General features: G+C 42.7%; 1 protein-coding gene across 1 annotated transcript in view; it reads left to right on the forward strand.

Moving 5' to 3' along the window:
* The window catches only part of b3galnt2 (beta-1,3-N-acetylgalactosaminyltransferase 2), a 30,999-nt gene continuing 16,539 nt past the window's right edge, over positions 1 to 14,460 (forward strand). Inside the window, exons 1-3 of the mRNA XM_014157917.3 lie at positions 1 to 271; positions 10,748 to 10,883; positions 12,708 to 12,808. Of these exons, the coding sequence (XP_014013392.1) occupies positions 169 to 271; positions 10,748 to 10,883; positions 12,708 to 12,808 (340 nt within the window). The 5' untranslated portion in view covers positions 1 to 168. The remainder of the gene's footprint in view (positions 272 to 10,747; positions 10,884 to 12,707; positions 12,809 to 14,460) is intronic.

Below are 14,460 nucleotides of genomic sequence, written 5' to 3' on the forward strand. Positions count from 1 at the left end.
TGACCATCGTCATCAGAACAGGAGCGAGGTAGACATGAGACATTTAGCACAGAAATGTTCAGGAGGCACATACCGTTTTATGCTACACACAGATAACAACACACCACTACCGGACCCAGTTTATAGCCTTCTCGTTCACCGGTGGAGTCTCCACCGAGCGATCCGTCCATGCGAAGCCTAGTCTTGCTTCTAGTTCCGTGTGTTGTCGCGGTAGTGGTGCACTTCTGGTTGTGGACAAACAGAGCGACCATCACGTTGGAGACAGACTCTGGTACTGTATTGTTTTCATTTAGTCAACTTTTTCCTCTAGTTGTGTTGAAACCGCTCATTGGACTATACGGTGTTTAGTTGGACAAGAAAAGTATTAAACAATACTGGAAATGTTTATACTGTATTTTTGTCTCGTGGATTTCGGGACCATGTCTTTATAACTATTTAAATAGTGATGAGACCAGAATCACACTCACAAATTAAAAGGTTCCTGGAGTATCCTTTGGGGGTTCTTCAAATGGGGGAACACCTATAAGCTCTACAAATAACCCCTTTTAATGGATCCTCGAAGAACCTTTTGGGGTTAACTACCCCCCACCCCCCGCCTCCTATTATAGTTATTATTAATAATACCTACAACACCATATTTTAGTTCTCCGTTTTTATTATGATTTTAGTGGCAAAGCAGAATAAAACAATCACAATAATGAGGTAAACTCCCAGTAGAGCCTCAAGTCTAATGGGTATATCCTCGACCGTGTTTGATGTCAATGTGTTGATGTTCTCCGTATCCATAGTCAGAATGATTTTTGCAGTGCATGTTAATTGAACAGGTTTCCTGTTTATATTCATCAGAGGTGTAGGGAAGGTGAAGTCTGTCAATTCAAAAAAAAAAGAGAGTAATTATACAGATGTTTAATGAAACATGCACACAACAGTATTCATACCTTGGTTTTTGTGGTGAATGTGAAACTGTTTTGATAATGGGTTTTCATACACATACTTGTCCATAATGTAGAGGACTATGGGATATTAATTGAAGAGGTAAGGAAGGAGGATGGTAAATGTGATCTGCATAGCATACCAATGGACATACCTTAGTATGCCTCCTCGTCTGTATACCTACAGACACAAAAGTGAGCAGTTCAGTCATCTGCACCAAATACAGCTAGCCTTCATCATATTCTTAACTCTTTGTTGATTGATATCCATTGAATTGTGTCCATTTGACTGTTTTTAGAAAGATTAGCACAAATATGAAAGAGATCACCACAAAACAATATTGATTTAAATCATATCAGGGATACACATTACCTTAAATTGAGATATTAAAAAAAATTTCAGTTAAGTGACTGCACCTGCTGTCAATGTAAATTTTTGTTGGGCAGTTAGGTTCCTGCAAAAAAAAACACCAGCTAACGAGGTTCCTCGATGAATCCCACCTCCTATGGGGTTCTTGGAAGAACCTTTTTAATGGCAATTTTCAGTGCAGAGAACCTTTTTAAGGTTCTTCAAAAGAACTTTGAGGATCTTAGAAGGACCCTTGTTGAACCCTGAATTTTTAGAGTGCAGTTCAACCACTTCTATAGAATGTGATATCTAGAATGAAATATCTACAACACAGCAATACCCATGATACTCTGCGGCAGAACCCCAATGTTAGGGTGTTGTACTTTTGTATTCCATGTTATAGAGAAGCTTGTCATGAACACACAATTTTCTTTCATGTGGATAGAATTTTTCCATTGCTGAGATCTTATTTTCAAACTGTTAGACAAGGTTTCAGACAGGTCAATGTTAATCCCTAGTCCAGGGCTAGGCAACCCTGTTCCTTCCGTGCCGCAGATACGTCATGATTTTGTTCTAACTAGGCACCACACCAGGGGTGCGTACAGTTCGCTTGAAAGTTTGCTACGTTGCGGAACGGTTTGTACTGAACAACACATTTTCCCCAAACGTTCTTGAACATATTTTGAGATACTGTACATTTGGTGGGTGTGCTGTGGTTTGAAGCAATGAGTGACGTTTTTAAAGGGCAGCGGTTCATTTGGAATTCACTACCCAACCTCTCCGTTTTTTATCTGGTTATTCAGTAAAGCATAGTTTCCACTCAATTAAACGTTATATTACGTTGTGATGTACTGAACGCAGCCCTGACCAACTGAGCTAATTGATCAGTTAAGTGATTGCAGAAATTCAACACACCTGGTCTTCCAGTTTTGGTTAAATCAAAAACATGAAGTGCCTACAGCACTCCCGGTCCTGGAGTGCTGCAGGCGCCAAATCACCGGTCTAGCTTCTTAAATTCAACACGTTTTGTCCAATATCTCAAGATAGGGTGGTCATATTGTTATGACATTTTCAGGGCTGATGTAGAACACATATTCAAATAAAAGTAAAAATGATACATTAAAATGCGGTATTATGCGAATTGGGCACTTAATATGCAAATCAGGAAGTATGGAATACAGTAATTTATGGTAGGTTAGTCATATTTTTTGTTATTGTCATTTCTTTCCACAAATAAAACATTGTACGTGACATCCAGACATAGCACATATACACCGTGTAATATTATCTCACAAGCTCCAGTACAGAACTAAATGGGTTCACAAGCTCCAGTATAGAACCAAATGGGTTCACAAGCTCCAGTACAGAACCAAATGGGTTCACAAGCTCCAGTACAGAACCAAATGGGTTCACAAGCTCCAGTACAGAACCAAATGGGTTCACAAGCAACAGTACAGAACCAAATGGGTTCGCAAGCAACAGTACAGAACCAAATGGGTTCGCAAGCAACAGTACAGAACCAAATGGGTTCACAAGCTCCAGTACAGAACCAAATGGGTTCACAAGCAACAGTACAGTACCAAATGGGTTCACAAGCTCCAGTCATCACCTCCCAGTCTTAGACACATGACAACTCAGAGTAGGAGTGGCCATGACCCGTCTAGATTCTAAGGATAACTCTAGCTGCTATAACGACACCAACAGTGATCAGTGCAAATTCCTCATTTGTTACATTAGATAACTCTGTTCTATCGCCCACGAGACATATTCTCAGTGAAACTGGACTTGTTAACCCCAACCATTCCTCCAGATATTTCAAAACATCCATCCAGAAAGGTAGCACTAATGTACATTCCCATATTGCGTGGAATAATGTCCCAGTGTCTTTTTGGCATTTCCAACACAGAGTTGTTGGTCAGTCCCATCTGAAGCGTTGTTGGGGTCCTATAAAACTTATGTAGTGTCTTTTTATATTGAGTAAGTTTCCTCCTGGCTTCCCTTATGTTCCTCCTTGAGCTGGACAAGATCTTCAACCAGGTGTCATCCTCAATTTCACACTTAAGGTCAATTTGCCATATTGTTCTGAGGTTTTTAGTCTTTACCCTGCTGATGACTAAATATTGAGTATAAAATGGCTGCTTTACGTTTGGGTAATTCCAAATACTCAGCTACTGTGTTCTTTCCTGGATGTTGTTGATAGCCAGTTAACAAACATTCTCAATTGTACATTTTTCCCGAAATGTCCCTTGTCTCAAAAATATATATTTTTTTACCAAATCTGAGTATGACATTAAAACATCTTCATTGTACAGATCACCTTTAGTATGAATTCCTTTCATTAGCCACTGTTTCCAGTACACAATCTTATTTCCTATCCGTAGTCTAGGATTGTGCACAATGTGAAATTCCACATATCTAGTGTACTGTTCTCCACACCTCTTGAGTATAATAAAATTGGGTTGTGAGTTTCAACAGACCTCTCCTCTGTAAGACTATGTTGCAGAGTATCAACAGGGGTGAAAGGATAACTTTGTTCCCATTCTATTGTTATCCAATCCAAGCCAGCATCCCTTTTGCCCCAATGATTTGCCAATTTAGCCATTTAAAATCATAAATGGTACAATGTAACATCTGGTGAAGCCAAGCCTCTTACATCCCTTGGTGAGCACATCTTCTTCATATTAATCCTGTTTTTTTTTTTTTTCCACAAAAAGTATTTAGTTAATTTGTCATATTGTTTAAAATACCAATCTGGAATATTCATAGGTAACATGGATGTGCATTGTGTCAAGAAGCAGTGCGGCTTGGCGGGGTCGTGTTTCGGAGGATGCATGGCTCTCGACCTTCGCCTCTCCCGAGTCCGTACAGGAGTTGCCGCGATGGGACAAGACTGTAATTACCAATTAGATATCACGAAATTGGAGAGGAAAGAAAGGCTGGAATGTCAGCTGTAAGGCACTACACAGGGTGGTGATTATGTCCCAGTAAATCTCTGGGGCCGAGCTTCCTGCCATCCAGAACCTCTATACCAAGCGGTGTCAGAGGAAGGCCCTAGAAATGGTCAGACTCCAGCCACCCAAGTCATACTGTTCTCTCTGCTACCTCACGGCAAGCTGTACCGATGCACCAAGTCTGGAACCAACAGGACCCTGAACAGCTCTACCCCCCAAGCCATAAGACTGCTAAACTAGACTGCTAATTAGCTAATCAAATGGCTACCAGGACTACCTGCATTGACCCTTTTTAGCACTAACTCTCTTGCACTGACTCTATACTAACACACACTGGACTCTACCCAACACACTGGACTCTACCCCGTGCACACACACATGTATAGTGACTCCACACACACACTTTCATACTCACCACATGCGTTGCTGCTACTGTCTTATCTATCCTGCTGCCTAGTCACTTTATGTGTGTGTATATATACACAGATACCTCAACTACCTCCTACCCCTACACATTGATTCTGTACTGGTCCTCTGTCTATAACCACGTTATTACCTGGTCCTCTCTGTATGTAACCATGGTGTTGCCTGGTCCTCTCTGTATGTAACCATGGTGTTGCCTGGTCCTCTCTGTATGTAACCATGGTGTTGCCTGGTCCTCTCTGTATGTAACCATGGTGTTGCCTGGTCCTCTCTGTATGTAACCATGGTGTTGCCTGGTCCTCTCTGTATGTAACCATGGTGTTGCCTGGTCCTCTCTGTATGTAACCATGGTGTTGCCTGGTCCTCTCTGTATGTAACCATGGTGTTGCCTGGTCCTCTCTGTATGTAACCATGGTGTTGCCTGGTCCTCTCTGTATGTAACCATGGTGTTGCCTGGTCCTCTCTGTATGTAACCATGGTGTTGCCTGGTCCTCTCTGTATGTAACCATGGTGTTGCCTGGTCCTCTCTGTATGTAACCATGGTGTTGCCTGGTCCTCTCTGTATGTAACCAAGGTGTTGCCTGGTACTCTCTGTATGTAACCATGTTTATATTTTTCACTGTGTATTTTCTTCCTCGTCACTATTGTATTTTTTATTTGTGACTCTGGTTTGACCACAGATAGTGGTTACCTGGAAAGTCCATCTGCGTTGCAGTTCAGTTCTGACTTGTGGTACTTGATGTCGTAGGTGTGTGCTGACGATAACAAACCCCACCTTTTTGTTTTCTGCTGGCTGCAAGTGACAGAATCCTAGTATGTGACAAATTGTATTTGTCACATGCGCCGAACATACAACAGGTGTAGACCTTACCGTGAAATGCTGACTTACAAGCCCTTAACCAACAATGCAGTTAAAAAAATAGAGTTAAGAAAATATTTACCAAGTAAACAAAAGTAATAAAATCTTAAAGTAACACAAGAAAATAACTATAACGAGGCTATGATACCAGTACAAGGGGTACTGGTATCGAGTCAATGTGTGGGTACAGGTTAGTCCAGGAAATGTATAAAGTGACTATACATAGATACTAAACAGCAAGTAGCAGCAGTGTAAAAACAATGGGGGGGATCAGTGTAAATAGTCTTGGTGGCCATTTGATTAATTGTTCAGCAGTCTTATGGCTTGAGGGTAGAAGCTGTTAAGGAGCCTTTTTGTCCTAGACTTGGTGCTCTGCTACCGCTTGCCGTGCGGTAGCAGAGAGAACAGTCTATGACTTTGGTGACTGCAGTTTTTTGACAATTTTTTTGGGGGGGTTTTCCTCTGACACAGCCTAGTATACAGGTCCTGGATGGCAGGAAGCTTGGCCCCAGTGATGTACTGGGCCGTACACACTATCCTCTGTAGCGCCTTACGGTGTGATGCCAAGCAGTTGCCATACCAGGCGGTGATGCAACCGGTCAGGATGCTCTCGATGGTGTAGCTGTAGAACTTTTTGAGGATCTGGGAACCCATGCCAAATAATTTCAGTCTCCTGAGGGGGAATAGGCTTTGTCCTTCCCTCTTCACAACTGTCATGGTGTGTTTTGGACCATGATAGTTTGTTGTGGACACCAAGGAACTTGAAGCTCTCAACCTGCTCCAGTACAGCCCTGTCGATGAGAATGGGGGTGTTATCGGTCCTCCTTTTCCTGTAGTCCACGATAATCTCCTTTTTCTTGCTTGCATTGAGTGAGAGGTTGTTGTCTTTGAACCACATTTCCAGGTCTCTGACCTCCTCCCTATAGGCTGCCTCATTGTTGTCGGTGATCAGGCCTGTTGTGTCGTCAGCAAACTTAATGATTGTGTTGGAGTCGTGGGTGAACAGGGAGTACAGGAGGGGACTAAGCATGCACCCCTGAGGGGCCCCAGTATTGAGGATCAGCGTGGCAGATGTGTTTTTGCCTACCCTTACCAGGGTATTCGGCATGATGGTGTTGTGAGCCATGACCAGCCTTTCAAAGCACTTCATGGCTACCGACGTGAATGCTACTGTGCGGTAATCATTTAGGCAGGTTAACTTCGATTTCTTGGGCACAGGGACTATGGTCTTTTTGAAACATGTAGGTATTACAGACTTGGTCAGGGAGAGGTTGAAAATGTCAGTGAAGACACTTGCCAGTCGGTCTGTGTATGCTTTGAATACACATCCTGGTAATCCGTTTGGCCCCTCGGCTTTGTGAATGTTGACCTGTTTAAAGGTCTTTCTCAGATCGGCTATGGAGAGCGTGATCACACAGTCGTCCGGAACAACTGTCGCTCTCATGCATGCTTCAGTGTTGCTTGCCTCGAAGCGAGCATAAAAAGGCATTAAGCCCGTCTGGTAGGCTTGCGTCACTGGGCAGCTCATGGCTGGGTTTCCCTTTTATAGTCCGTAATAGTTTTCAAGCCCTGCTACATCCGACGAGCATCAGAGCCGGTGTAGTAGGAGTCAATCTTAGTCCTGTATTGATGCTTTGCCTGTTTTGATGGTTCGTCTGAGGGCATAGCAGGATTTCTTATAACAGTCCGGATTAGTGTCCCACTCCTTGAAAGCGGCAGCTCTAGCCTTTTAGCTCAGTGCGGATGTTGCCTGTAACCCATGGCTTCTGGTTGGGATATGTACATACGGCCGCTGTTGGGACGACGTCGTCAATTCACTTATTGATGAAGCTGGTGACTGAGGTGGTGTAACTCCTCAAAGCCATTGGATGAATCCCAGAACATATTCCAGTCTGTGCTGCAAAACAGTCCTGTAGCTTAGCATCAACGTCATCTGACCACATCTGTATTGAGCGAGTCACTGGTACTTCCTGTTTTTAGTTTTCGCTTGTAAGCAGGAATCAGGAGGATAGAATTATGGTCAGATTAGCCAAATGGAGGGCGAGGGAAAGATTTATGCATCTCTGTGTGTGGAGTAAACATGGTCAAGAGCTTTTTTTCCCCCTCTGGTTGCACATTTAATGTGCTGGTAGAAATTAGATAAAACTATTTAAGTTTCTTGTCAACAGACGATGATTTGTTAGAAGGGTGAACTTCCTCCCGTACAGATACTGGTGAAACTTACTCACTCCAAAAACGATGCCTAGGGCTTCTCGTTTCATCTCTGCGTTGTTACTTTCTGCTTTGTTCAATGTCCTCGATGCAAATGCGATCGGCTTCTCTTCCCCCGGAAGGCATAATATGGGACACGACACCATAGGGACTGGCATCACAAACTAGTTGGATGTGCATTGACTGGTCAAAGTGTCAGTGCCTCGTTTGAGTAGTGTTTCCTTGGTTTTCAGGAATGCTTCCTTGTTCTGTCCAATGTAATGTAATGGATGCAGTGGCTAAGCGTCCGTAGTAATTCAATAACCCCAGGAAAGAACGCAGATGGCTGAGGATCTGGGGCATCCAAGATAGCCTTGACCTCAGACGGAGCCTTGTGAAGGTCCGAGGCGTTCAACTGCTGATGCACATTTTCACGAACTAGCAATATCTGTAAAGGTTCTGGAGATGGTCCTCTCCGTCTTTCCCAGTAACGAGGATGTCATCCAGGTAGCATTGTACTCCTGGCAATCCACTCAAGATCTGGTCCATCGCCCTCCGGAACAGCGCTGGCACACTTGTGATTACATACGATAGACGACAGCTCCTGAAGACGGTCAGCAGCTCCTTTGACTTTGCATCTACGGGTATCTGTTAGTAGGGTTGTGACCCACAGCTAAACCTGCTGAAAGATTGTCGATGTGTGGATACTGTGACTGACTGTTAGCATTTCACGGTAAAGTCTACACTTGTTGTATTTGGCGCATGTGGCAAATAAAGTTTGATTTGACTAAGTCTCCACATATCCTGATTCGACCATCCGTCTTTAGGACTGGCAGATGGGTGTGGCCCATTCAGTCACCTTGACCGGCTCCAGTACTTTGTTCTTAACTAGTGTCCAAGTCAGCCTCGACTTTTGGTCTGATAGGATAAGGTACGGGCCGTACTTTCAGAAACTTTGGTTTGCTGTCAGGCTTAATGCCAAGCTTCACTGTTATGTATTTCATGCAACCCTGCTCTGCATGAAATACTCCTCCATGTTTCTTTAAGATGGTGGCTAGGCCTGTGTTTCCATGTGTCTTTGTACACACTGATGACCACTCATGTTATTTGATCCACCCGTGAACGTCCCTGTAGTGATTGGATAGTCTACTTTCACAACGTTACTGGGCAGCTTTTCACCTTGTCTATTGAACTGAACTGTGACCTCAGTGATGCCTCTCACACACAGCAGATTAACCTGTGTTAAGTCTTTAATACAATGTGTGCTGGCTGAAGTGGTAGGTGTTAGTGTCATTTTGTAGACTGTGTCTAACACGATACAGCTGCCCCTGTGTCAGTCTCCAATACACACTGGTTGCCACTTTAACAAGGGAGAGAAATAGTAGCCATGCAGACCCCAGCAACACTTTAGGATTTTCAGTGTGACTTCCTCATCACCTCAGGTTTCTCCCGCCTCATGTCTTACTTTTTGTTGGAATGTTTCTTGTTTTCTCTGAGCGCTTTTTTTTTTTTTTTCTGCAGGCTCATTCAACGTGGCACTTTTTTTATTTTTTTAAACCACAGGCTTGATAATCCACGTCCTTACGCCAGCACGTCCTTACGCCAGCACGTCCTTACGCCAGCACGTCCACGTCCTTTCACCAGCACGTCCTTGCACCAGCATATCAGCCTGATGTCTCACTTTGCCATGTCCCTTGATTTCCCTGTCTCTGATTTTCAGTTGCAACTCTGAAGTTTTTCCTCATGAACTCAACTGAGTCTCTTTTTAGCATCTAGTTCCATAGACGTACTGATTTCAATGGCACTTGTCAAGGTCAGATGACTTTCAGTCAATAGTCTTTTTTTTGTGTAGCTTCACTCCGCAGCCCACATACTAGTATGTCTCTAACGATGTAATTTAGACCAGCGTTAAACTCCGTGCTCTGGTAGGTAAACGCAGCAGCAAATATTGTCACTGATTCTCCCTCTTTCCGATTTCTTCTGTGGAACCTTTCAACAATAACTAGTGGTTTTGGGTGAAAAGTGTCCTTTTCAGTATTTCCACAATATCCCCATATGTCTTATTACCAGCCCTGTGTGCCTGTAGCAGGCTGCATAGTAAATGAATTGTCTGTAGCCCCATAACTCAAATCTAGGCACAATTTTGTCCTCATCTGTCATTTGCAAGAACAAAATATTCAAACCATTCTGGATATGAGCTCTACTACTCAACGCTTTCATCACGCTGTCCAATGTTTACAACAATCCCGGCCATTTTCCGTTTCTCAATAGGCTCCTGATTTGTCATTCACTTCGATATTGTCCTTAACCACGGCAAGATTTTCCTCCGTCATGTGATCTTCATTCACTTCACTCACTGACGTTTCATCAACTTCGCTCGTTTAGCAGTTTTTTAATTCCCAAGTTTGTTTTAATCACGTTGTTTTCCTGCTTTGATGTCTGCCTCAAATCATTTTCTTCCGTCCGTGACGATGATAACTCTCTCTTAACTAGCTCGATTTATGTATTTACCTCTGTTAGCAATACACTGTGCTAACGTTAACCAACTTCTTCTGGACAGAATTGTTCCACTAGGTTCAGACTTACTCGTCGCCAATCTTCTGTTACGTCTCATGGGTTTCATAACCACGTCTTTTATAATAATTAAATCATGTTGACAGGAATCAGTTCAACCGTTTCCCAGCTAGCAACGAGCAATTGGCATGCAGGCGGCCCTCCCAAAGTGATAATGGTTCCCCGTCAGCAGACTTGCTCGGTGGCCTTGATGGCGGGGCGCCTGCTTTTAAATCCAATTTGCCCCATTTTAGAGTAGCAAATCGACCCATTTTAGAGATGCAAATCTCGTCATAAGTGGCAAACTCTCCTCTCCCGCTGGTGGTAAGACTTCATAGCCATCTGCTTTAGGAATGTATTTTCCAGATTTAAATATAATGTAGTCTAGGTGAAGTTTTAAAATGGACTGTCTATACATGGTTCACATTTTACATGAATCCCCCCTTTCCCCACGTGTTTACGTGTTCTGGTAATGATTTTGTCTTGACAGATGAGGACTCGGCAGCATCTCCCTGTGGTGAGGTGCTGGTGGGGGTGTTGTCTTCCAGACATCACTATGATCTCAGACAGGCTATAAGACAGACGTGGTTGGGATACCTCCGGGACCATACACACTACCGACACAGGTATGGATCATAGACATATATACACTACACGTGTGTTTTATATACATTGGTCTGAGTCGGGATACTGGTCAAAACTAATCCACTAATATTAAGTGATGGGGTCCCATTTGGGATACAGATAGCATTATATATGTGTGTGTATGATACAGAGGGAGTGACATGGCCTTCAGCAACCCATAGTAACCATGGTAACTGAAGAGAAGTGCCTTGGCAAATGACTGAGTGTGTCTGAAATGGCACCCTATTCCCTATATAGTGCACTACTTTAGACCAGAGCCCTATGGCACCCTATTCCCTATATAGTGCACTACTTTAGACCAGAGCCATATGGCACCATATTCCCTATATAGTGCACTACTTTAGACCAGGGCCCTATGGCACCCTATTCCCTATATAGTGCACTATTAGGTTATCTGGCCAAAAGTAGTGCAACAAAGTGCATTCGGAAAGTATTCAGACCCCTTGACTTTTTCCACATTTTGATACGTTACAGCCTTGTTCTAAAATTGATGATTTTATTTTACTTAATCCATCTACACATAATGAAGCAAAAACACGTTTTTAAACATTTTGGCAAATGTATTAAAAACAGATACCTTAAGTATTCAGACACTTTGCTATGAGACTCCAAAATTAAGCTCAGGTGTATCCTGTTTCCATTGATCATCCTTGATGTTTGTACAACATGATTGGAGTCCATCTGTGGTAAATTCAATTGATTGACATGATTTGGAAAGACACACACCTGTCTATATAAGGTCCCACAGTTGACAGTGCATGTCAGAGCAAAAACCAAGCCATGAGGTTGAATGAATTGTCTGTAGAGCTTCGAGACAGGATTGTTTCGAGGCACAGATCTGGGGAAGGGTACCAAAACATTTCTGAGGACAACCATCTCTGCAGCACTCCACCAATCAGGTCTTTATGGTAGAGTGGCCAGACGGAAGCCAATCCTCAGTAAAAGGCACATGACAGCACGCTTGGAGTTTGCCAGAAGGCACCTAAAGACTTTCAAACCATGAGAAACAAGATTCTCTGGTCTGATGAAACCAAGATTGAACTCTTTGGCCTGAATGCCAAGCATCACGTCTGGAGGAAACCTGGCATCATCCCTAAGGTGAAGCATGGTGGTGGCAGCATGCTGTGGGGATGTTTTTCAGCGGCAGGGACTGGTCAGGATCGAGGGAAAGCTGAACGGAGCAAAGTACAGAGAGAACCTTCACTAGAACTTTCAGAACCTCAGACTGGGGCGATGGTTCACCTTCCAACAGGACAACGACCCTAAGCACACAGCCATGACAATGCAGGAGTGGCTTCAGGACAAGGACAAGTCTCTGAATGTCCTTGAGTGGCCCAGCCAGAGCCCGGACTTGAACCCGATCTAACATCTCTGGAGAGACCTGAAAATAGCTGTGCAGCAACACTCCCCATCCAATCTGACAGAGCTTGAGAAGAATGGGAGAAACTCGCTTGTAGCGTCAAACCCAAGAAGACTCGAGGCTGTAATCGCTGCCAAAGGTGCTTCAACAAAGTACTGAGTTATTTATTTTATACATTTCTCAAAATGTCATTATGGAGTATTGTGTGTAGATTGAGATTTTAATTTTCTTTATTAATTTTAAAATAAGGCTGTAACACAAAAACAAAAGTGTGGAAATAGTCAAAGGGGTCTGAATACTTTCTGAATGCACTGTACCATTTGGAAACCTATAACTCATCAGAGGTGATATAATTAGGGAGGGATGACTGTTTTATATGGTGTTATGTTACAGGTATTTTTGTTGTGGTGGTATAGTGTTGTGTTTTATTGTGATGTCGTTTCAGGGTGCAGGTGAAGTTTATCATTGGGAAACATGGCTGTCCCATTCCAGAGGAGGACAGAGAGGATCCCTACTCATGTTCCCTCTTGAACCTCACAGACCCAGGTAGGACCTCACAGACCCCGCCCCCCAGGTAGGACCTACACCAGTACAGCACAGCTTTTAGCTACACCAGTACAGTAGATGACAAAACAGCTTTGGAGGAATATGTGTTATAGAAACAGAGAGCGAAGGATGTCAGTCTGTCTGTAACCAGGTTTCCATCCACTGTATGCGAGTGAAGTATCTCACCGTATAAAAGAAACAAACACTATAGCTGTGATGGAAACAGGAAGTTCCGTTACCATGACGTAAATGCTGGCGGATAATTTGTTCGTTTGACATGGTGGGATCTTTTTTTGTGCAAGAAATTGCGGAGGGAATGTCTTTATGTGCAAATATTGACATAATAACCATCATGTTGAAGTAAACTTGGAGTCATGTGGATGATCTGTTGTGTCGTCGTCCCACTACGACTCAGGAAGCCATGCAGTTTAAACTACAGATGAAATAAGTTCTGATGAACTTCACAGGGGGGTGAAAGAGCCTGGTAATGATCTTGATGCTCCTTTTATAATAAATATCTGGGGTCTTATTCTGGTGACATGATGCTTGACTGCCGTTGGACAAATTCAAATATTCTCATCTATAATAATGTCATCATGTAGACTAGCCTACCCACACTGCATCAGAGCTGTCAAGCCCAAAGTAGGCACTTCTTTTATTTTTTTTATTTTTTTTTAACGGAACAGTTTTTGTGACGACAACTATCGGTAGGGTTGAAAATGCAATGGAAAACCGATTTAAAAAAATAAAAAATTAAATTCTGTACATGAAAACGTAAGTGAAAAAAGTTAATTGCGCATATTGTCTTTAACCTGCTTTTTTTAAATATAAATATTTATACTGCTAAAAAAAAATTAAGGGAACACTTATGTAACTCCAAGTCAATCACACTTCTGTGAAATCAAACTGTCCACTTAGGAAGCAACACTGATTGACAATAAATTTCACATGCTGTTGTGCAAATGGAATAGACAACAGGTGGAAATTATAGGCAATTAGTAAGACACCCCCAATAAAGGAGTGGTTCTGCAGGTGGTGACCACAGACCACTTCTCAGTTCCTATGCTTCCTGGCTGATGTTTTGGTCACTTTTGAATGCTGGCGGTGCTTTCACTCTAGTGGTAGCATGAGTCTACAACCCACACAAGTGGCTCAGAAAGCGGGAGGGGAAAGAAAAATGGAGGGGAATGCTGGGAAAGAAAGCGGGAGATGGGGAGGGAGACGGAGAGACGTTGAATATCACAGGAACATTACACGTTGAATATCACAGGTACATTACACGTTGAATATTACATGTTGAATATAACATCTCTGTCAGATAAAGGTACTTGATTATTCTATCATCTACTGCTGAAGTTAAAAAGCATTGGATTGGGAAGAGTTTTCTTGCACCAGTCTAGGTGTTCATCCTTTTTAAATCCAAGTCACATTAGGATTGATTTATAATATAAACCAAACCTATAGATGTAGGATCTTAATATAAACCAGTTTGCTACAGGAAATGTGAATTATAATTAATGGGCATGTACAGTGCATTCGGAGGGTATTCAGACCCCTTCACTTTTTCCATATTGTTACATTACAGCCTTATTCTAAAATTGACTAAATTAACTGTTTTCCTCATCACACACAATACCCCATCATGACATCAC

This window comes from Salmo salar, chromosome 19 (assembly GCF_965601325.2).
Source record: "Salmo salar chromosome 19, fSalSal1, whole genome shotgun sequence".
NCBI classification, from domain to species: domain Eukaryota; kingdom Metazoa; phylum Chordata; class Actinopteri; order Salmoniformes; family Salmonidae; genus Salmo; species Salmo salar.